The sequence below is a fragment of the Periophthalmus magnuspinnatus genome, chromosome 18, assembly GCF_009829125.3.
Source record: "Periophthalmus magnuspinnatus isolate fPerMag1 chromosome 18, fPerMag1.2.pri, whole genome shotgun sequence".
Classification (NCBI taxonomy): Eukaryota; Metazoa; Chordata; class Actinopteri; order Gobiiformes; family Gobiidae; genus Periophthalmus; species Periophthalmus magnuspinnatus.
This window is the reverse complement of record NC_047143.1, coordinates 20,628,363-20,650,464: the sequence shown is the minus strand read 5'-3', so window position 1 is coordinate 20,650,464 and position 22,102 is coordinate 20,628,363. Positions and strand designations below refer to the sequence as shown.

Genomic DNA, 22,102 nt, shown 5'->3' with positions numbered 1-22,102 from the left:
ACCCACGATAAACCCCCGTCTGCTCCAGACTTGAGCCCCCTGACTGAAGGAACGCACTAGCGTTTAGCTTTAGCATCGACACAGCTTTTCTTAAAGGGTCAGAGGTACAATTTCCTCTTACCACTATGTCCTCCGATACATATTCCCAGCGTCTCTGCATCTCAGAGTGACATAAAAATGAATTGGGTCATAGCTGAATAGAAAAATTATGCTGGGCATGTGCGTGGAGTGTCATTTCAATGCAAAACGTGGTTACCACGGTCACTTGAGCACAAGGGCTCATACTGTGATAATGTTATATTGTGGTTCCCGCAACAGCCCTACCTGCGGGAGAATTTAGTTGTCCTTTAGTTGTCATTCATGTTTGAGTAATCTTGCGATCTCTCCCAAGCACTATTCAATCCCTCCTTACCTTTGATTGAGTTGAGTTCAGTCATTACTGTATGAGAGTTCAATACAGTTAGAAAGTTATTCGCAAGACCAAGTGCATAAACCGCAACCAGTTCATATAATCCACAGGAATCATGCAAAAGGCACGAGAGTCCCAGAGAGAGGGCAGTGTATGCAAATTCCAACAAAGTTCTTTAAGTGTCCAGTGTCCACAGCAGGGACAAAGGTGTGTGTGAGCATGTGCGTGAGTGTGTGCGTGAGTGTGTGTGTGGGGGAGTGCACCGGCAGATGCTTGCACTCTTTGGGTTCAGTTCAGGCTCGAGGCCTTAACTTGTCATCTAGTTTCTGGAGCATCCAGTGTCTGGAACCTGGCCAGTTCCACTTAAGTCACACAGGCTAGTGACAGTACTTCGTTACAAAGGCAAGATACATCTGCAGCAGCTCAGTAACATCTGGGAACGACACAACACATGACTGAACAGCAGCACACGGCCATGTTTAAAAGAGCTAGATGCACTAAGAGTTGCAATACGTGCACGATATCTCGTAATAGTTGAGAACAGAGCCATGGGGGAAAAAGTGATGCAGAGATGGACCAAAGGCAGAAACATATCTGGGTTACACTTACTAATTTCAATCCTCATTTCATCTTTGTAGCTACTGGAGATTTGACATTTGAAGACCTTAAATGATTCTGTAGAAATATAGGCTATACGCTGCTCGTTAATGTTTTCTCTGGGAAAGATGTGCATAAGCTATAGCCTACGGTTTATTTAAAAGATCTTACAAAATACACAAACATAGATTGTAGGCCTGAGCTTTCTAAAAACAAGTTGAATTAAAAATGTAGGCAAATAAAAAGACTGTTGTGACCAAAGGCCACACAGACAGGCTTTCAGATGGAGACATTTTCAATCATTGCACATTGACATGTTACCACTCAAAGTTCCATTGACAAACGTGGATATAATGAAGGAGATTTTCACTTGGTATTTTTTATTTGACATGTAGTAGCTCAGCTGGTGCAGAATTATCCATTTAACATTGGGCTACATGATTGACATGGATCCAATTAGGCCCATAATTAGACTGCATCTAAACAGTTGAACACTGCCTTCACTGTTCACACTGGTCGCTCTGTGCTTCCATCGCGCTGAATGCTGTCCCATGGTTCACTCCTGTTGTTCTTCAACATCCTTTTACCTCCTTTGCGCTGCTTGATTCACCAGAAATGTGGGAAACGCTTTTAGCCGTCCACGTGACCCACTACGCAGTGCTTTGGTCATGCGTCAACGTGGCACACAGGGTTAACGTGGAAGTGACTCGTGCAATATGCACAAGTCAAGTTCAGTGTGTACCTTTAGGGTTAGTTTTTATTCTGGTTTTGCTATTAAAATAAATGGAATAGAATCTTATTGTCAGTATCAAGCTGCACTGTATATTCTAAACACAGCATTCCTGGAAGAGTCTGGAGACATACATTTGGTTGGATTACTCGGTAATTACTTGGTCTATCCACTTAAAACTAAAACTGGCACAAAGTTCAGCATCTTCTCTGTCTCTGTTCACAAAATTGGAATTATTTTTTCACAATAACCTCAGAAAGTGGCGCAATTAATCTACCCCATAATGAAATCAGGCAATGAAAAATTAAGGTCAAGAATTTTGTTAGAATATTTTAGAGTAAAATAAGTTAGATTTGATCCTCTGAGCACAAAGACTAAACAATCTTGCAGAAAAGTTAGCGCACAGTTTCCTGTCCAGAATAAAGCTGGTCACTTTGATCATTTTGAATGCTGTAGGACTCTCAGAGATTTGCACCAGTAATGTAAGTGCAAACTGTGTTATCACCATTTGTGAAAAGTGCAGTGACAGATAAATGTTTTAAATGCACAGGAAGCTGGTGATGAGTTTACTGCATCTAATATGCAGCAGCTTCTCACAAGGGGTCAGGGATACCACGATTCTTTACATTATATATATATATATATATATATATATATATATATATATATATATATATATATATATATATATATATATATATATATATATATATATATATATATATATATATCCTTGTCCTTGTTGTGAAGCTCGATGGTGTGCCATGATTCCAACACTTAGATAACACTAAAATGTAGTTAAAATGATTACATTTCAAATTTAACTTAAGATTTGACCTTGTTTTCCCTAATTTTAGCATTTGAAATTTATAATTTTACTTGCAGGTTGGGCAAGGGCAGCAGATATGACACTAACAGATAATGTCATAACTGTTACTTAGCAACTACCATGTAAACAAGGGCCCTAACCTGTCTAAATTACACAATAGTTATGATTAGACCATTACAAATAAACAATAACACTTTTATTTTGTTAAATTAGTGTTTAATCTGCCAGAAAATTGTCTCTTCATTTTAAATGAGAATTTTGGTGCTGATGACATTGGTAGAGGTTTTCTATTTTGAATAAATAATCTTGACATCTCTAGTAGTGAGGCAGTAATAAAGAGAGAAGCAAAAAAGAGTGGCATAGAACAACAGGATAAGCTACACTATATTGTCCCCATAGGAAAATGGGTCCTCTGCATTTGACCCATCACTCAAAGCAACTGAGGCAACCTGTCAGACTTGGTCAAGACTATTGTGACCTATTGTGAAACATGCAAACTGCACAGAAAAGCTGGGAGTTGAACCTGGAACCATCTTGCTGTGAGGCAAGAGTGCTAACCACCCAGCCACAGTGAGAGACAGAGATAGAAAGATGGAGAGAAAGAGAGAGAGTGGGAGAGGGAGAGAGAGGGGGGTGGATAAAAAGCACAACCTGTTCGGGGGCCTTTGGGAGCCTCCATCATGGTTCATTTCCTGGAGCAGTTGGTACTTTCTATTTATAGGGCAGCATACTGGTACCAGTTAATCCTGCAGTGGGTTGCCAAATGACTGCCAGCTGGCACACTGGCCTGCTCCGAGTGTGTGTGTGCAGCAAGGGGAGGCTGTGGCTGAAATCATGGTGAAAAAGTCCATATAATCCCATAATGACCAAAGTAAAGGTGAGTTAATAAACACCACATCGAAAGTGGAACTAAACTAGGACTAAACCTGGAGCTAGACCAGGACTAGAACTAGAACTAGAAGTTTTGTAAAAGCACATTGGGATGCGCGGAATGCATAAGGTAAGTGAGGAATAACTGCAAACTGCAAACCATTTAACTAACTCAGTACAAATCAGGTACAGCACCTTTAACACAAACCTTGTTTTAATTTGATCTTCTGGCTAAGGCATACAAGAAGAAGGCAAAAATTAAAAATAAATGTAAATATGAATTGAATTTTTTCACACTTTTTCACACAACTGTGAAAACTCTGACTGAATATTTATGTGTAAACGCAATTATCGGAATAATGAGTAGCATGTCAAATCCTCACATTATTTTTGTATTCAACTATGTCTCTCTCTCTCTCTCTGTTTCGGATTCAAAAACTTTAAGAAAAAACACTAAAAACTATCATCAGGCAATTACTGGTGTCTAAATGGGCATCAAAATGAGATTAGTTCACAGTATAAATGAGAGAACAATTATCTGCAAATCTGCATTCAAGATAATTAGCAATTCCAATCGAGTGGATTAAGAACCGGATAGTGTTTTGCTGTGTGCCATTACAGACAAAGCTTTTTGGTGCAAAGAGAAGGAGCTGGGCTGAGCTAATCCTTTCCAAAACGGGCAAAGTGCCAGCCAATATGTACGCATCAGGTATTAGGGCTTCACAATTGCGTGAAAAAAAAAATCTATATTTTAATTTCGAATTCTAATAAGGATAGATATTATGCATTGATGTGGCTTTAATTCTCGTTTAGACATGATTTTGGTCACCTTGGGATTAGTAATTCACATTAATGTCTACATTTGGAAAACGTACTTGATAAACAACACCTCGGTTTCCAATGAGCATTCAGGGGTTGGAGCTCCCTCTACTGTCAACAACGGGAATGAACAATGAGGACATAAATTAAGTCCTAAGTGCAGCATGACTGCTATGCTAATAGAGCCATGCATCTGTTGTGAACACAGTTTGGCAACAGAACAAATCTAGTAATGATTGATATACTTACTGTGCAGGAGAAGTCCGGACCTTTACCTGTGACGCAACAATCCACGAAAATGCAAAATGAGCATTTTTAGTGTTCAGAGATGACAACTTTGGGTTAATGGATTAGTGAAACAAGCATGAAGTGCAATTCTTGAGGTCAAAGTAGTGTAAACCTGGTGTATACTATCTGTCTCTAATTATAAAAGTTAACATGGTACTTGTTGTTAGGATTATTGTGATGGCAGACCTCCACTCTGGCCTCAGATGTTGTGAAAAGCGCTTCTAAAGTCATGGCTGTGAGAAAATCAGGTACACTGCAGTTAAATTGTGATTTTGATTTGATTGCAATATATTGTGCTGCCCTATCAAGTATAGCAACTTTATCATAATGCTACTTAAATCAACCATGACAGAGAGGTGTGTGCAAGGGGGAAATATGGTGATGTAGCATAGAAAACCACTACCTCCTGCTTTATTCAAATGGTCATCGATACATGTCTGGCTTCAGACATAGCCAGCTCACCAGGTCCAGTTGACTGATGGGCTGAAACAATGGCCTGCATAGGAATAAGCAGCACTTGCAGTTATTTCAGCTTAGTAATGTGTTTATTTAAGCATGCCAGCCCATAGAGAGACTTACAGTTAAGGCGAGGAGGAGTGGGGAGATGGAGCTAGGGAGGGGTCTAGGCTGAATAATGGTACATATAGAGATGTGGGGATGCATAAGTGGGCATACGGCAAAACTGCTGCACAAGCGCTTTAGTGGCGGAGAAGCCATATGTTTCAGACAGGGCATTTGGTTTACAGAGTAGTGCAAGTCTGATCAGAAAGTAGAAGCACTAGAAAGCATTCAATGAAATATAACACCAATTCAGAATAGTAAAGATATGTACCAACTATGACTCTTTAGTTGGGTGGTAAACATATTTTTGCTAAAAGCTTGTTATCTTCTTTGTTATGATTATACCCAATCAATATTTTAGTTCAGAGCATATACTGTATATATAAATGAATATAGCTAGCGCACTGGCCGGCGCATTCCAAATAGGAAGTGCTCATGGGCATGCTTCTGGCTCCATCAAATCTGGCTCCATTTCACTTTACATTCAAAAATGATTGTCAGCCCTCTTTCTGTAACTGCTGCAGTGAGCCTCGTCATTCTGGTCTTATTCTGTGTCAGTAAATCAAGACATGAAAATCAATAACAAACAAATCAGGTGCCTTCTTTCCATGAGGTCATTCCCAGTAGCGTTAGCAACAGGTTTGATTGACAGCGGGGACAACTGCCCGCTCCCTGCTAAACCAGCGGTGCAGATGAGAAGGGGCATTACCTTGAACAGCCTCCCTCCAGATTGGTTCTTTGGTTGCTATGACACTTTTGGTTGGAGTTCCAAATATGGAACTCAGCTCCAAAATCGTCCCTATAACTGCTAGCATTGATGAGCTTAATTTGGCTGGAGCCGAACGCTGTGGGTTTTTCATACATGTTACACAACAAAACTTTTTTAAAATGCTAAAATAAAAGCATGTTTTTTTATATTTTTACTGCACTGAAAAACATGTGGCCTGACTGTGAGTGACTCCACAAACCTGACTCTTACTTAGTCTGGAGGAGGGCTTCCACCTGCTTGTTTCCATATACATTCTAACATATCTAACTCTATGGAGAATGTACCAAAGTATGGCTTTGGTGTTTCTAACTTGTAGTCAGCATTCCACCTCCAAATAGTTATGCACAGCTGTAAATGATATTTGCTAAACATGACCTCTTGGGGTGATTTGGGGAATTTCTGGAATGCATATAAAAGTACTACTTCACTTGTTTGAACTAGAAAGTTATGTCGTAGGAGGTGATAAGTGCCGGTGATTGGCTATTAAACAATGCAAACACGACAGATTATTAGATAAAAGTTGGCTGAAGAATAAATTGCAGAAAAATAGTTTGGGGGAAAAGATGTGTGCTCTGAGCTTAGACTGATGAGATGTCACTGACTCTGAAGTTAGGTGGAACTAATGTTTTTGCTCCAGACATATTGATGTGAGCCAGATAGTCATAAAACAGCCATTTGTCTTTACAGCAGCACCAAAAGATAACAAATATTCTCGTAATAAACCCCTCTTAAGGATATTATTTTCACTCTACTCTAAAATATGAGTGAATTTTGTTTATTTGCATCTCCCATCTGAAGTAACATCAATTATAGTAATTCAAATCTTCTTGTATAATGTTACTTTGTGCGCATGCTGTTAGAGCCCATATTGTCTATTAACTGGCCCAGTATGCAAGCAAGAACTGTGTCTTTTGGGTATATTCTATTTTGTACAAAACAAAAACAAAATAATAAGAATATGCAATATGATAATAAATCTAAAAATTAGCATATAAGTTAGAAGGCATTAGCATAAGGTTGTGTGGAAGAGATGGGGAACAAGAAACACTTAAATAACACAGAACTCTACCATAGAACCTCACCTTAGTACAATGGTAGAAACTGTTCTTATAGTTAAGGGGTAAATGCTGAACACATTTAGCCATATGACTTTATGGCTTAGGATAACAAAATTGTCCTACTTTGCAATGGTAAAAAAAAAATGTTTGGATCTACATTTTGCAGTAAATGTATTGAAATAATACATCAAAGGGCCTGTACCCAATGTTTTTCCATGTATTTGTCCTTCTCCAGTGCAGATATAGTGCAGTTCTTGAGGTCAAAATAAGTCAGTTGTGTACTTTCTGAATCAATTATTATAAAGCAATGTATTGTCTGAGAACCAAGAAGTGCGAGGTTAGCATGCTAGTTGTTATTAGCATTACTGTGATAGCAGTAGCCTCTGCGAGCTGTGAAAAGCACTCATCAACTCATCTCGCTGAATAATTAGGATGCTCGCAAACAGCTTAAAATGAAGTAGTTCAGTTTTTCAAATTTTTAAGACAATAAAAATCCGGTACAGTGCCTTTAATCTCTTGTTTACTTGTGCTTAGTATATATTAAGGATATCCAATGTCGCAAAGTCACAAAAGTCTCAAATCAAAACATTTGGGAAATAAATGGATTTGAACAGATACTGAGTTTGGCTCTTATCTTAATAAACAGCTAAACTAAACTATGCTATGTGAACTAGTAAAACTAAAAGTCACCAAGTGAAATCAAATAAACCAAATGAATAAGTTGAAAATAGCCTCTTATGTTGGCAGTATTATCAGGCATGACCAGACTGGGGTGCTCCAGCTTGTGCACTGCTTGGCCCTGGTTTTGCGTTTGCCAGAAGTGAAGACAATGATGGATGAAGTGAGAATGGACCCAGTGACAGTGGAGAACCGGATTACCAAAGCCCGTGGCCTTTTGGAAGAACATTCTCTGTTGGTTATGGAGCTCATGTTCATGTCCTACTTATGGCTGCTACAGAGGTGCTTTCAATGACACCAGAGCAGCATCAGAGATATACAGTATGCTGCCTGTGTTTGGACCAGTTTTAGAACTATTACAATTTTTTTTTTTTTTTATTTATTTATTTATTTTTGTCACTAATGATTTTTAGTTTAGTTCAGTTTAGTTTTAGTCATATATTTTTTGTTTAGTTTTTAGTCATGCTAATTTAGTCAGCCAAATCCATCCATCCATAATTAATTGCAAATGACTCTACACATGTGATGAACTCAGAATGTGAGATGCCACCATCAGATGTAGGTTTAGGCTGCATTTAAGTGCAGGTACAACAGACTTAAACTGATCCCATGCTCCATATGATTTGTCAATGGGACCTTGTAGGGAGTAATGATATTGCTAATCATTTTTATTATTGCACATTCAAAATGTTAATGCACATTATTGTGTAGAAGGAGATCACTGAGCTCTGCTGATGTCTCCTCAAACAATGTTCTGAACAGGGAGCGAGCTAGAACTCTCTCTAACAAAATTCACCAGTCTAGTCACTGTGTCCATTATTTCTTTCATTTTTCCACACAGTTTTGCAGACAATACTGACTTGTGGATGATACAATGCAGAGCAAGAAGTGTTGGGTTATTTGCTGCAATTCAAAGCCTTTGTGATGTCCAACCATCGATGGAGCTCCATCGTGACAACAGAGGTTATTTTGCTTATATCCAGGTTATTTTTGATAAAGTACTGGTTTATTTCATTATAAATGATTTCCCCAGTTGTGTGCCCAGAAAAAGGAAGCAAATTATGATAATTGTTCAGTCCTATGGCCGAGCGAGTCTACGGCAAAGGACATTTTGCATTTAAAATGTTAAGGTTGGACATGTATCTTTTATAGTGTCTTGTATGCTTGTGTTTAATGTAAAGTACAATGTGTGTGGGTGTGTGTGGGTGTGCGGGTGTGGGTGTGTGTGTGTGGGTGTGTGTGTGTGTGTGTGGGTGTGGGGGGGTGTGTGTGTGAATGTATATGCAGCAACGTGTCCCCAAGACAATAAAGTATACTCCATCTTGGGACAATAAAGTATACCTCACCTCACCTTACCTTAGTTTTAGTCAGCAACAAAACATTTTTTGTTTTAGCTGTAATAAATTGTTTGACATTGCTTCATAGGAGATGTAAAGACCTTGGATGTTGACTTTGTTTATACTCTGGTTTGGGACTCTAGAATTGAAAAGTGGAACTTGGAACTAGTCTCCATTAATTCCTTTGTTTATTCATTTATTCATCTGTTAATGTAAAAGTTGTTTTTTCAACAAAAATATCTGTACTTTTAGTCGACAATATATCTTATCTAGTCATGTTTTTAGTCAACGAAAATGTATGTAATTTAGATAATGTATTTTTAATTTAGTTATTTAGTTTTAGTCAGCAAAATATGACATTGACAAAAGTGGAGTGGACAAAATTAACACTGGTTTGGACAGGGGAGCAGTTTAGGCCCGGGCTTGTCATATGGAGATGAGGTTTTTGGAGCAGAGACAGAAGAAAAGAGGAGCATTGTGCCCTGCAGTGCTCCCATGCTGATGGTTAGGAGAGGTGTGCTTTTTCAGCCTTACACTTACACTCCCTGCCTGTCAGAAAGCTACTGGTCCAAGGACAGGATATCTGGACCGGTCAGCTGGGAGAGCGAATTGTGCAAGAGTTTTAGTGATGTAATGCACCAAGTTAGAAGAAAGGTCGAAAAGTTTGTCTTTTTTAAATATGTCATTTCATGTTGTCAATTGTAGGGTGGTCAAAAGTATCAAAAATCAGCTACTAATCAACACTAAAACTAAATATGCATTAAAGCAAGTATCAATACTTAAATATATATATATAACTGGATAAAATAGATTCATCTTGAGTTTTATCAGAACTAATGTTAGAGCATAGTAATAAACAAATACTATATTGTGTTGAAAATTGCAATATTGTCAAAAAATCTGCTTTTATTGGTTGAAATTTTAGTATCGTGACAACACTAGTCTACTGTTGTTAAACTGAATATTTCATGTTTTTACCTGCCTTAAGGCAACAGATTAAGTTTAGCTATCGTGCTAACTAGGCCTGTCATGATAACAAATTTTCAAGTGTGATATATTGCTGAAGTAAATATAGACAATAAACAATAATACTGAAAAAAAAAAAAAAAAAAAAAAAAAAAAAAAAACGTGAAGCAAAGTTATCCCTCAAAAAGTATTCTAAATGTATAAAATCACAGTAATCACAGTATATACAGTGGGGGGAAAAGTATTTTGTCAGCCACCAATTGTGCAAGTCTCCTACTTAAAAAGATAAGAGAAGCAATAATTTTTATCATAGGTACACTTCAACTATGAGAGACAAAATGAGAAAAAGAATTAAAGAATTTATTTGCAAATTATTGTGAAAAATAAGTATTTGGTCAATAACAAAAGTTCATCTCAAAACTTAGTTATATACCCTTTGTTGGCAATGATAGAGGTCAAACATTTTCTGTCTTCACAAGATTTTCACACACTGTTGCTGGTAGCTTGGCCCATTCCTCTATGCAGATCTCCTCTAGAGCAGTGATGTTTAGGGGCTGTCGCTGGGCAACATGGACTTTCAACTCCCTCCAAAGATTTTCTTCTTCATTGCCCGGGCAGTGTGTTTGCTGAAAGAATCAGCCATGTTTCATCTTCAATGCCCTTGCTGATGGAAGGAGGTTTTCACTCAAAATCTCACGATACATGGCCCCATTAATTTTTTTCTTTACACGGATCAGTCCCTTTGCAGAAAAAAAGCCCCAAAGTATGATGTTTCCACCCTCATGCTTCACAGTAGGTATAGTGTTCTTTGGATGCAACTCAGCACTGTTTCTCCTCCAAACACAACAAGTTGAGTTTTTACCATATGACCATTCTCCCAGTCCTCTTCTGGATCATTCAAATGCTCTCTAGCAAACTTCAGATGGGCCTGGACATGTACTGGCTTAAGCAGGGAGACACTGGCAGGATTTGAGTCCCTAGTAGGATAGTGTGCTACTTATGGTAGCCTTTGTTACTTTGGTCCCAGCTCTCTGCAGGTCATTCACTCCCAGAACCCCATGTGGTTCTGGGATTTTTGCTCACCGTTCTTGTGATCATTTAGACCCCACTGGGTGAGATCTTGGGTGGAGCCCCAGATTTTCTAACAATTGCTCCCACAGTTGATTTCTTCACACCAAGCTGCTTACATATTGCAGATTCAGTTTTCTCAGCCTGGTGCAGGTCTACAATTTTGTTTGTGATGTCCTTTGACAGCTCTTTGGTCTTGGCCATAGTGGAGGTTGGAGTCTGACTGTTTGAGGTTGTGGAAAGGTGTCTTTTATACTGATAACGAGTTCAAACAGGTGCCATTAATACAGGTAACAAGTGGAGGACAGAGGAGCCTCTTAAAGAAGAAGTTACAGGTCTGTGAGAGACACAAATCTTGCTGGTTTATAGGTGACCAAATACTTATTTTACCGAGGAATTTACCAATTAATTCATAAAAAATCCTACAATGTGATTTCCTGGATACTTATATATATAATTAAAGAATATATATATACATACAGTTGGTTGATTTCTGAACTACTTTGAATTGTTTTGTTTTCGTTATTCCTCTTGGTAATAGAATGTAAGTTAGAGGCACTTAGTATATAGACCTTTACAAGAGGTTTGTTCCAAACCAGGAATACCATTACCCATTACTTACCTTTTAAAAGAAATTATTGGGTTTATCAAAGGTGATCTACTTCTTGTGGAGGGTGTGCTACTTGCTTCCCTCAATGTAAATTCTTATTATATTATTCTTTTGGCTGAAGTCCACACCCACGCAACACACTCAAAAGTTACATAATGCATCTTTGCAATGCGATCAGTTGAAGTATCATTTCTTTTTTGATTGATGCTTGGTAGTGCTCGTCTCATCCTTACCCAGCCTTTATGAGAAGAGTTTTTTTTAAAGTAATTATTATATTTTGGTCTTTGAAATAATCAGATCATGTAGTAAAACAAAATTAGCCTTTGTCATTTGATGCAACCATTCATTTTAGGTCACGGCAGTCCATTTGAGAATGTGAAAAGAGGTATGCGTTTAAATTAGCATAAAAATAAGTATCCACAAAACCGAAAAAGAATTTCTGCTATTTACCTGCCATCTTTGTTGCTGTCCAAAAGGTTGAAAAGCTCCACTGCAGAGCTGTTGTATCTTGTGTGACCTAAAACAGACAAGCACGTATGGGTTACTTAGCACTAAACCAATGTTGACATTCGGAGACATGACAAAAACACGATTAGCTGAATTTGTTTCTAGCACACAGCTCCGCTATGAGCCTAACGCGAGCTGACGAAAGTGGGATTTTTTTAGAATGCTAGAGGAGTGGGGAAGAGGATGGAGGATTCTTTGGCAATCAGGCAATGAGTCAGTCATGCTGTGCAGGAACATTTGGTTTTGACTGTATGGGGAGAATGTAGTCCAGAATGTAATCAGGGGGATTTGTGCTGCTGTGGCTGCTATGACAGTGAATTCCCTCTCCTCTACTATTCACATGAAAAGAAGACGAAGCTTACACTTCCTCACTGAGCATGTGACCCCAACTGATCCATTTTGTGTGAAGAGGGTAAGAAGAGGAAGTTCTAGTATGCATCTTGCGCATCATCACAAGTACAGCAGAAAGGGGCAAGCTGATTGGCCTCTGAGCCTGGGCGCTAAGCACTTTACATAACGCTAATTGCGCATCCGCTGCAATTACCTCCGTGTGCTAATTACAGAAAGGCTAATTGTGAAATGAGATTTTTTTAAAGAGTGTACAGTAGAAGTCTGCTTGAGTGGAGGTTGAAAAGAGAGCTCATGAATTGACTTGTGAAACGTATCCACTTGGTTTAAGGTGCATATGACAGGTTAGAAAAATAATTTCGCTAAAACATAGTTAACATACAGTAATTAGATTTAAGATTTTACTAAAAACTGCATGTTGTTTTTTCAATTGTTTTTATTTTTCTTCCTGGTTGGACTTGGGCAGGAGATATGACATATGTAGAGGTAATTCCACTGTTACTATAATGAAGTGGACTAAATGAGTGTGACGTTATCCATAGCATTCGGTTTTGGTCAAATGAAGCTAATCAAGACTAGCAGTTATGGGGGGTAATTTTGAGCGGAGTTCCATATTTCGAATTCTGACCACAAGTATCCAAAGAGCAACCAAAGAGCCAATCTGGAGTGAAGCTGTTGAAGTTAACGCCCCTTCCCACCCACACTGCTGGTTTAACACAGAGCGAGCGCTTAACAACGCTGTCAATTAAACATGTTGCTAACGCTAGCAGGAGTGTCCTCTGGGAAATAAGGCACCTGATTTTTCTGTTATTAATGTTCATATCTTGATTTACAGACAGAACAGTGTAATAAAAATACCAGGATGTAGAGCAGAGTAATACGAACATTTTAAGACCAAAAAGATGTGGCCGACTCCAGCAATTACAGAGACAGTGGTGACAATTTTTCAATGTAAAGTGAATTACAGCCAGACTTGACAGAGCCAGAACCCCACCCATGATCACTTCCTGTTTGGAACGTGGCAGCTAGCACATTAGCTATGTCCATTTGTATACATAGTCTATGGATTAGACCAATAAAACACCTTTATCTTGTTAAATGAAGGTTTAAAGTACCAGCAAAATGTGTTAATGTGCATGAACTATCCGTTGTTTTAGATCAATTTGGTGATGACTTATGTAGAGGTGTCATTTTCAAACTCAATGCTACTTCCTCTCTTTTCTTGTAATTTTTGGACTTTTTCTTTTAACCTAAGTGATGTAAAACTATGATAAATATTTACCACAGGTACTATCTCACCAAACCAAGTCATACGCACTTTAAGATGATCTTGATGTAACTTCTTCACTACAATCTAGTTATCGACTCAACCAAGCGGCCATTTCTCTGCAGCAAACGCAGCATCAGTCATATTAGGCACCATGGTCCTTTGTTGAAAGCACTCGCAATTCCCTACCCAACGTTTGACATTCTCCACCCGTTCTGCACACAGCCCAGAAGAGAAATGGTTGCGAAGCCTCCCCCTTTTTGCTGCAAGACCCTGGCTATGAAAAGGACGATGGATGGAGTAGCAGCATTGTGAAGGTAAGAACCAGGAGAGAGAGGTTGAATCTTTAGGCCCATGGCACATATAGGGGCTATGTTTACTAATAGACACCATCACTCATCCACCCATGTTGCTGCGGCGATAGCACTGCACACTCATAAAAAAGCACAGAGGCCCAAAAGAGGGGAGAGAAAATGGAAGATATCAGCAGGAGATGGGAGATCTATGCCTATGCCTATGGCTACAAACCGTGTTATCCAAACAAGAGCTGTCTTTGTTAGCACTGCACTCCAAGTCGAACAAAAACACACATTCTGCTTGCTTTTATATATCCACAAGCCACACGCAATATTTCCAGGCAGGAAATTACCCCTCTCTGTGAGCTGAAAAATGTGTTTAGGATTGAAATAGATGAAAAGGCTGCAGGTGTGGAGCCGAACTTTTACTTTACGAGGAAAGAAAGGCAAAGCAGGAATGGGGCTTTTAATCTAAGAATCCGGTGGAATTATTCACATGGGGCTTCACCGCACTGACTTGAAAATGAATTGTTTTGTAATTTAAATGTGTTTAGGCATTCAGCTGCTTTCTGACTGCAGTTACTAGTGCTTTTTCAAAGTAAATCCAAACACTTTTGAGCTCTATGGTGTAATTGACAGTGATACCCAAATTAGTTTAGTTGATCATGATGCACATGTGGGCTGAACGATTTGGGAAAAATATGTGATTGCAATTTTTTTGACAAGCTTTGCGATTGCGATTAGATTTGCCATTTATGTTTTAATAATAGGCTTATGTTTAAAGTTCACATTTTAAACCCATCCAGAAGAACTGACAAACTCATATTAAAGTCATATTATAAAATCATATTTCACATGTTTATCAGAATCAGAATCAGAATCAGAATCAGAATCAGAATCAGAAGACTTTTATTGCCATAGTCTGTGAACACAGTTCACAAACTAGGAACTTGATACGGTGAAAAAGTGCAACATAAACACACTGAATAAATACAAATACAAATAAGAGCATGCACAAAGTTAAAAAGATATGCTTAAAAAAATCAAATGAAATACTTAAAGGGAAAAAATATGTACAATAGCAGCATCAGAACAACAGTGCAAAGTGGCTTATTAAAGTGACCGGTGTTATAAAGTGTCCAGTTTAGTGCAGATATTATAGAGTGTTCATGAGACAAACAGCAGAGGGGAAGAAACTGTTCTTATGGCGAGAGGTTCTGGTCCCAATGGACCGTAGCCTCCTGCCAGAGGGAAGTGGCTCAAATAGTCCATGTCCAGGGTGAGAGGTGTCAGCTGCTATACGGCCTGCTCGCCCCCGAGTCCTGGAGACGTACAGGTCCTGTATAGATGGAAGGCTGCAGCCAATCACCTTCTCAGCAGAGCGCACAATGCGCTGCAGTCTCTGTCTGTCCCTGGCAGTGGCCCCAGCGAACCACACAGTGATGGAGGAGGTGAGGATGGACTCAATGATGGCCGTGTAAAACTGCACCATCATCTGGACTGGCAGCTTGCGTTTCCTCAGCTGCCGCAGGTGGAACATCCTCTGCTGAGCTTTCTTGATGAGGGAGCTGATGGTCGGCTCCCACTTGAGATCCTGGGTGATGCAGGTGCCCAGGAAGCGGAAAGAGTCCACAGTGGTGATGGGGGAGTCCGTCAGGGTGAGGGGAGGCAGGGGGGCTGTGACTTTCCTGAAGTCCACGATCATCTCCACTGTCTTCTGGGCGTTGAGCTCCAGGTTGTTGCTGCTGCACCAGGACACCAGCCGGTCCACCTCCCTCCTGTAGGCAGACTCATCGCTGTCCGAGATGAGTCCAATGAGGGTGGTGTCATCCGCAAACTTAACCAGTTTGACGGAGTCGTGGCTGGAGGTGCAGCAGTTGGTGTACAGGGAGAAGAGCAGGGGAGAAAGTACACAGCCCTGTGGAGATCCTGTGCTGATAGTCCGAGTGTCCGAGACATTCTTCCCCAGCCGCACGCGCTGTCTCCTGTCTGTCAGGAAGTCAGTGATCCACCTGCAGGTGGAGTCAGGCACGTTGAGCTGAGCGAGCTTGTCCTGGAGCAGAGCAGGGAGGATGGTGTTGAATGCAGAGCTGAAGTCCACAAACAGGATCCTGGCGTAGGTTCCCGGGGAGTCCAGATGCTGGAGGATGAAGTGAAGGGCCAGGTTAATGGCGTCGTCCACAGACCGATTGGCTCTGTAGGCAAACTGCAGAGGGTCCAGGAGGGGGGAGGTGAAGGACTTGAGGTGGTGCAGGACCAGGCGCTCAAATGACTTCATGACTACAGACGTCAGCGCCACAGGTCTGTAGTCATTAAGTCCAGTGATCCTGGGCTTCTTGGGGACGGGGACAATGGTGGACAGCTTGAAGCAGGCTGGGACATGACATGACTCCAGGGAGGTGTTAAAAATGTCCGTGAAGACAGGAGCCAGTTCCTCAGCACAGTGTCTAAGGGTGGAAGGAGAGACACCGTCTGGGCCCGCGGCCTTACGGGGATTCTGCTTCCTGAAAAGCTTAGTCACGTCCTGCTCCACAACTGTGAGGGCAGTGGGGGAGGAGGGGGGGTCCGAGGTGGGTTTGGAGGTAATGTCCATGATGGTGGGGGAGGAGGGGGAGGGGTGTGAAACTTCAAACCTCGCATAAAAGCCGTTTAACTTTTCTGCTAGTTGTTTGTTGTCCACGGCGGGAGGGGCTTTGGGCCTGTAGTTGGTGATTTGCCTAAGCCCTCTCCAGACAGAAGCAGAGTCGTTGGTGGAGAATTGCTGCTCCAGACGTGTATTGTATTTCGCTTTAGCCTTTTCCACCTCTTTGCTAAACGCATACTTGCAACGCCTGTAGCCTTCACGATCTCCTGCCCTGAAAGCCATCTCCTTTTCCCTCCTCAAATGTCTAAGTCTGGGTGTGAACCAGGGTTTGTCGTTGTTAAAAGTCACCCTGGTGCATGATGGAACGATGCTGTCCTCACAGAACTGAATGTATGACGTCACAGTATCTGTGTACTCATCCAAACTGTCTGTGGCAGCCTTAAACACATCCCAGTCTGTAGTGTCCAAACACGTGCGAAGCTCCTCCACAGCCTCACTGGTCCACTTCTTAGAAGTCCTCACAGCAGGTTTGGAGAGTTTCAGCCGTTGTTTGTAAGCAGTTTGTTTGTTATAGTTTATATGCAGAAAACACATTCACATCCAAAACTTTCACAGAATGTTTGTGGATGTAATTACCAAAGTACCTTTGTCACTTGTGAATTATTTCCATTCAAACTAGGATTTCGATTTAATTGCGATTAATCTAGTATATCTGTATTTATCATCCAGGTCTGGACTAACGTTATATTCATGCGTTTCAGCTTTGTTCTTTTATGTAGGAGCCATTTTCAGTACCTTGCACCATTTAATCATATAATATTTTGTCCTGAATTGTTAATTGTTATGGCAATGGTGGCAATTTTGTATCACTCTCCAATCCATGGATGTGTCCTGGCAGATGTACTGAGTTAAGACTATAGTTTAAAATAGGGCGTAGACAAGATTGACTTTTATTTTCTGCCATCTAACACACAAAATTGTGAAATGTATTCCTGTCAAATTAAAAAAAGCCTCGTATCCAAAGAAACAAGTGTCAGGCCTATTAGATATGCAAAACTTTAAGACAAGGAAGAGACTGGGACAATAATGGGATAAAATAAATGATAAGTTTTTCATTCTGACAGGCAATCTAAAGGAGGTGGTGTTGCCATTTATGTTAAAGATCAACTGTCTGTGGACTTTCTATTCTCCTGCTCAAAGCCTAAATGTTTTTGAATATCTGTCTCTGTCTGTTATGTAAATGATCTTAATAAAAAAAATTGTCTATTGCAACATCAGCACTCAAAATGCTCTTAATAATCTATTCATGGTGCTTTCTAAACTGGAATATTACGAGATCCTAATAATGGGCAATACAAATATTAACTGGCTGGGGAAAGAGTCCGAAACGTTGAAAGATCTATGCAATGGCCTGAATCTCACACAACTAATTTCTATTCCAACTAGACCAGACCCTAAAAATTTAAATAAAGGCACACTCATTGATATAATCTTAACAAACAAACCCCATAATTATAATCCAGTGTTTCCCCACTGAATTTTAACTACCACTGTCCAATCGGGTGAACTTGAAATACAAAAGTTAAAAGAACACATCTGTGTGTGAAGGTGAGAACATTGTATAAACATTTCAATGAACAAGCCTTCATCTCTGACCTGTATTACAGTGATATCAGGTTAACATCAGCATTCCCTGACCCTGTAATGGCCTTACTTTTCTTTTATTGATACATTTAATGAAATTGCAGACCAACATGCTCCTACAAAAAAAAAATAATAGAAAGAAAAACGGTCAATCCTTGGTTCAACACAGAAATTGCAAGTTTCATTAGAGAAAGAAATGCTGTCTGGAAAACTGTGCACACAACTACGTCAGATTTGGATTGGGCATTTTTTCGTAAAAAAAAGAAATAGATCTTTATCAACAGTTAAACAGGATAAAACATGTCTGTCAAAGAAGTCCAGCAGAGTACTAGAGAACAGTAAAATCCCTCTCAGATCCTACTATTCATACATTACTAACCAATATTGTATTGGGTTCAGGTATTGTAAATTCTAAAAAGGAAATATGTGATGCTTTTAAGGCATTTTATGTCTGCATGTGATGTTTTGGATTCTCTTTAAGACCTTTCACTTACATGGAGCTTAAATGCACTCCACTCCACAGACCCAAAAAAGTCCATGGGACCTGATGGCCTTGATGCAAATCTTCTATTACTAGCTGCCCCATATTTAATTCAACCTCATTACATATTTTTTATTTGTCTGTTCAAGTTGCAGTTATACCAGAATTATGGAAAATGTGTTGCCTTTACATAAAGGTGGGACAACTAAAATGTAAATAATTTCCAGACAATATCTACAGTGGGGCAAGAAAAACAGTCAGCCACCCATTGTGCAAGTTCTCCCACACAAAAGATGAGAGAGGCCTGTAATTTTCATCATAGGTACACTTCAACTATGAGAGACAAAATGAGGGGAAAGAATCCAGGAAATCACATTGTAGGATTTTTAATTAATTAACTGGTAAATTCCTCTGTAAAATAAGTATTTGGTCACCTACAAACAAGCGAGATTTGTGTCTCTCACAGACCTGTAATTTGTTACCTGTATTAATGGCACCTGTTTGAACTTGTTATCAGTATAAAAGACACCTGTCCACAACCTCAAACAGTCAGACTCCAAACTACACTATGGACCAAAGAGCTAAAAAGAATAGGTAAGCAGCTTGGTGTGAAGAAATCAACTGTGGGAGCAATTATTAGAAAATGGAAGACATACAAGACCACTGATAATCTCCCTTGATCTGGGGCTCCACGCAAGATCTCATCCTGTGGGGTCAAAATGATCACAAGAACTGTGAGCAAAAAGTAACAAAGGCTACCCTCAGTAACACACTACACTGCCTCAAATCCTGAGGGACTGAGGGACTCAAATCCTACAGTGCCAGGCGTGTCCCCCTGCTTAAGCCAGTACATGTCCAGGCTCATCTGAAGTTTGCCAGGGAGCATTTGGATGATCCAGAACAGGACTGGGAGAATGTCATATGCTCAGATGAAACCAAAATAGAACTTTTTGGGAAAAACTCAACTTGTCATGTTTGACTGATCCATGTAAAGGAAAGAATGAATGGGGCCATGTGTCGTGAGATTTTGAGTGAAAACCTCCTTCCATCAGCAAGGGCATTGAAGATGAAACGTGCCTGGGACTTTCAGCATGACAATGATCCCAAACACACCGCCCGGGCAACAAAGGAGTGGCTTCGTAAGAAGCATTTCAAGATCCTGGAGTGGCCTAGCCAGTCTCCAGATCTCAACCACATAGAAAATCTTTGGAGGGAGTTGAAGGTCCGTGTTGCCCAGCGACAGCACCAAAACATCACTGCTCTAGAGGAGATCTGCAGGAGGAATGTGCCAAGCTACCAGCAACAGTGTGTGAAAAACTTGTGGAGACATACAGAAAACATTTGACCTCTGTCATGTCATTGCCAACAAAGAGCATATAACAAAGTATTGATATTAACTTTTGTTATTGACCAAATACTTATTTTCCACAATAATTTGCAAATACATTCTTTAAAAATCAGACAATGTGATTTTCTGGATTTTTTTTTCTCATTTTGTCTCTCATAGTTGAAGTGTATGATGAAAATTACAGGCCTCTCTCATCTTTTGAAGTGGGAGAACTTGCACAATTGGTGGCTGACAAAATACTTTTTGCCCCACTGTATATGACCTTGTCTTGCAAAAGTTTTAGAAAAGTTAGTTGCAAATCAAGTTACAATTTATTTAAATAAATGTTCCATTTTGAAGTCTTATCAATCGGGTTTCTAAAAAGGGCATGGTATTGTTACTGCTACCACACAAGTTTTTAAATGACATTATCACAGCCCTTGATGACAAACAAGATTGTGTAGCTCTGTTTATTGATTTAACTAAAGCTTTTGATTCAGTAGATCATAAAATCCTCCCGAAGCCTGAAGCATATTCGATTTAACAATGCTAATGTTGTAATTGGTTCCAAAATTATCTTTCAAACAGGACCCAGGCCCATGGGTTTAAATCTTTTTTTTTAATTGTTACTTTAAGCAAAGGAGTGCCTCAAGGCTCAATTTTGGGCCCGCTACATTTTACTATATTTATAAATTAAGTGAAAGTCTCACACATTTATATGCAGAGGACGATGTTTTGTATGCAAGTACTCCCTCTGATAGTTATGCGAGTTTAAAACTGTAACAAGATTTTTATGAAATCCAAAATTATCTAAAAAATCTTAAATTATCATTGAATGCAAATAAAATTAAGTATACGATTTTTTCAGAAAAGTGATATGAAATTTACAATCTTTATACACTAAGTGATACAATGATTGAAAGAGTCACCATCTATGGATATCTTGGGTTTTGGCTTTACAAAAATGTATCCTTTAAAATTCATATCTCAGATTATGTTAACAGTTCAAAATGTTATTTATTACAGAAACAAATCTTGCATCCTATTGAATTACATAAAAGGAATTGTTCAAGCAATCTTTCTGTCTGTAATGCTCTATGGAAATATAATATAATGCAGACTTCAGCCTCTACTTTGAAACCATCACTGTACGCTCTATGAAAAAGTAGGCTGGCCATCGTTATCTGTAAGAAGAGAACAACACTGTATAAAATGTATTTATAAGGGATTACTTGATAGTCTGCTTGAATATCTCACTTTTTTGTTGAACTTTGATACAGGAACTTTTAATACAAGATCTCATGATTGCCTAAGTCTAAAAACTGGCCGCACTAGAACTGAAATGGGCTCTCCCTGTATAAATAATGATAAAGATAAATGAAATTCCTCCACAGTTTGAACATGATTTTACAGTAAAAAAAAATAAATAAAAAAAAGAAATGGTTAAATGTTTCTGAAAAGCCAGAAGCTGATTGTTGACTATTTGAAATGATTGACCCCCAATTTGATTAAAATGTAATTACCTTAAAATACAGTTATCTTACTCTCAGTTAAATGACTCTTCTATTGACTTACTTAAAACCCTTAGTCACAACCATTCAACACAATCAAAGCCTGTTTATACAAAATCCACTCAGTTAAAATCCATTAGATGAGTTTTGTTCAAATCTATCCAAAATGAAGACCACATTAAATACATGTGGTTGTTAAAAAGGATGGGCAAAACCTTCCCAGTTACACACTTGTCACTTGCCTGTTTCTCAGCTGAGCAATGTCCTTAAACCATTTTATATTGTGATTAATTCCACAGCCAGCGATTAGACAGCACAGGCATTCAAGGTTAGATCTTAAGTGCTTATTGAGATAGGGCCTATGATTGGACCAGGGTAAAAACTGGAAAGGACAAATTGATAAAAGTAAAAAAGAACACGGTGTAACCCTTCTCCCTGAGGCTCACACAGGGTTGGCATGACCTTAAGGGCTCAAACTGGAGAACCATGACACAGTTCATCCACAGCTCAACAAGTGATTCTCTATTGGGAGTTTGGAGGTGGGCAAG

At 39.4% G+C, this 22,102-nt stretch overlaps 1 protein-coding gene across 3 annotated transcripts in view; it reads right to left on the bottom strand.

Moving 5' to 3' along the window:
* Nucleotides 1-22,102, bottom strand: part of LOC117386591 (glucosidase 2 subunit beta-like) — a 270,231-nt gene that overhangs the window by 226,592 nt on the left and 21,537 nt on the right. For all 3 annotated transcript variants that reach the window (XM_033983996.2, XM_055229025.1, XM_033983998.2), the window contains exon 7: nucleotides 12,040-12,106. In XM_033983996.2, coding sequence (XP_033839887.1) covers nucleotides 12,040-12,106 — 67 coding nt within the window. The remainder of the gene's footprint in view (nucleotides 1-12,039; nucleotides 12,107-22,102) is intronic.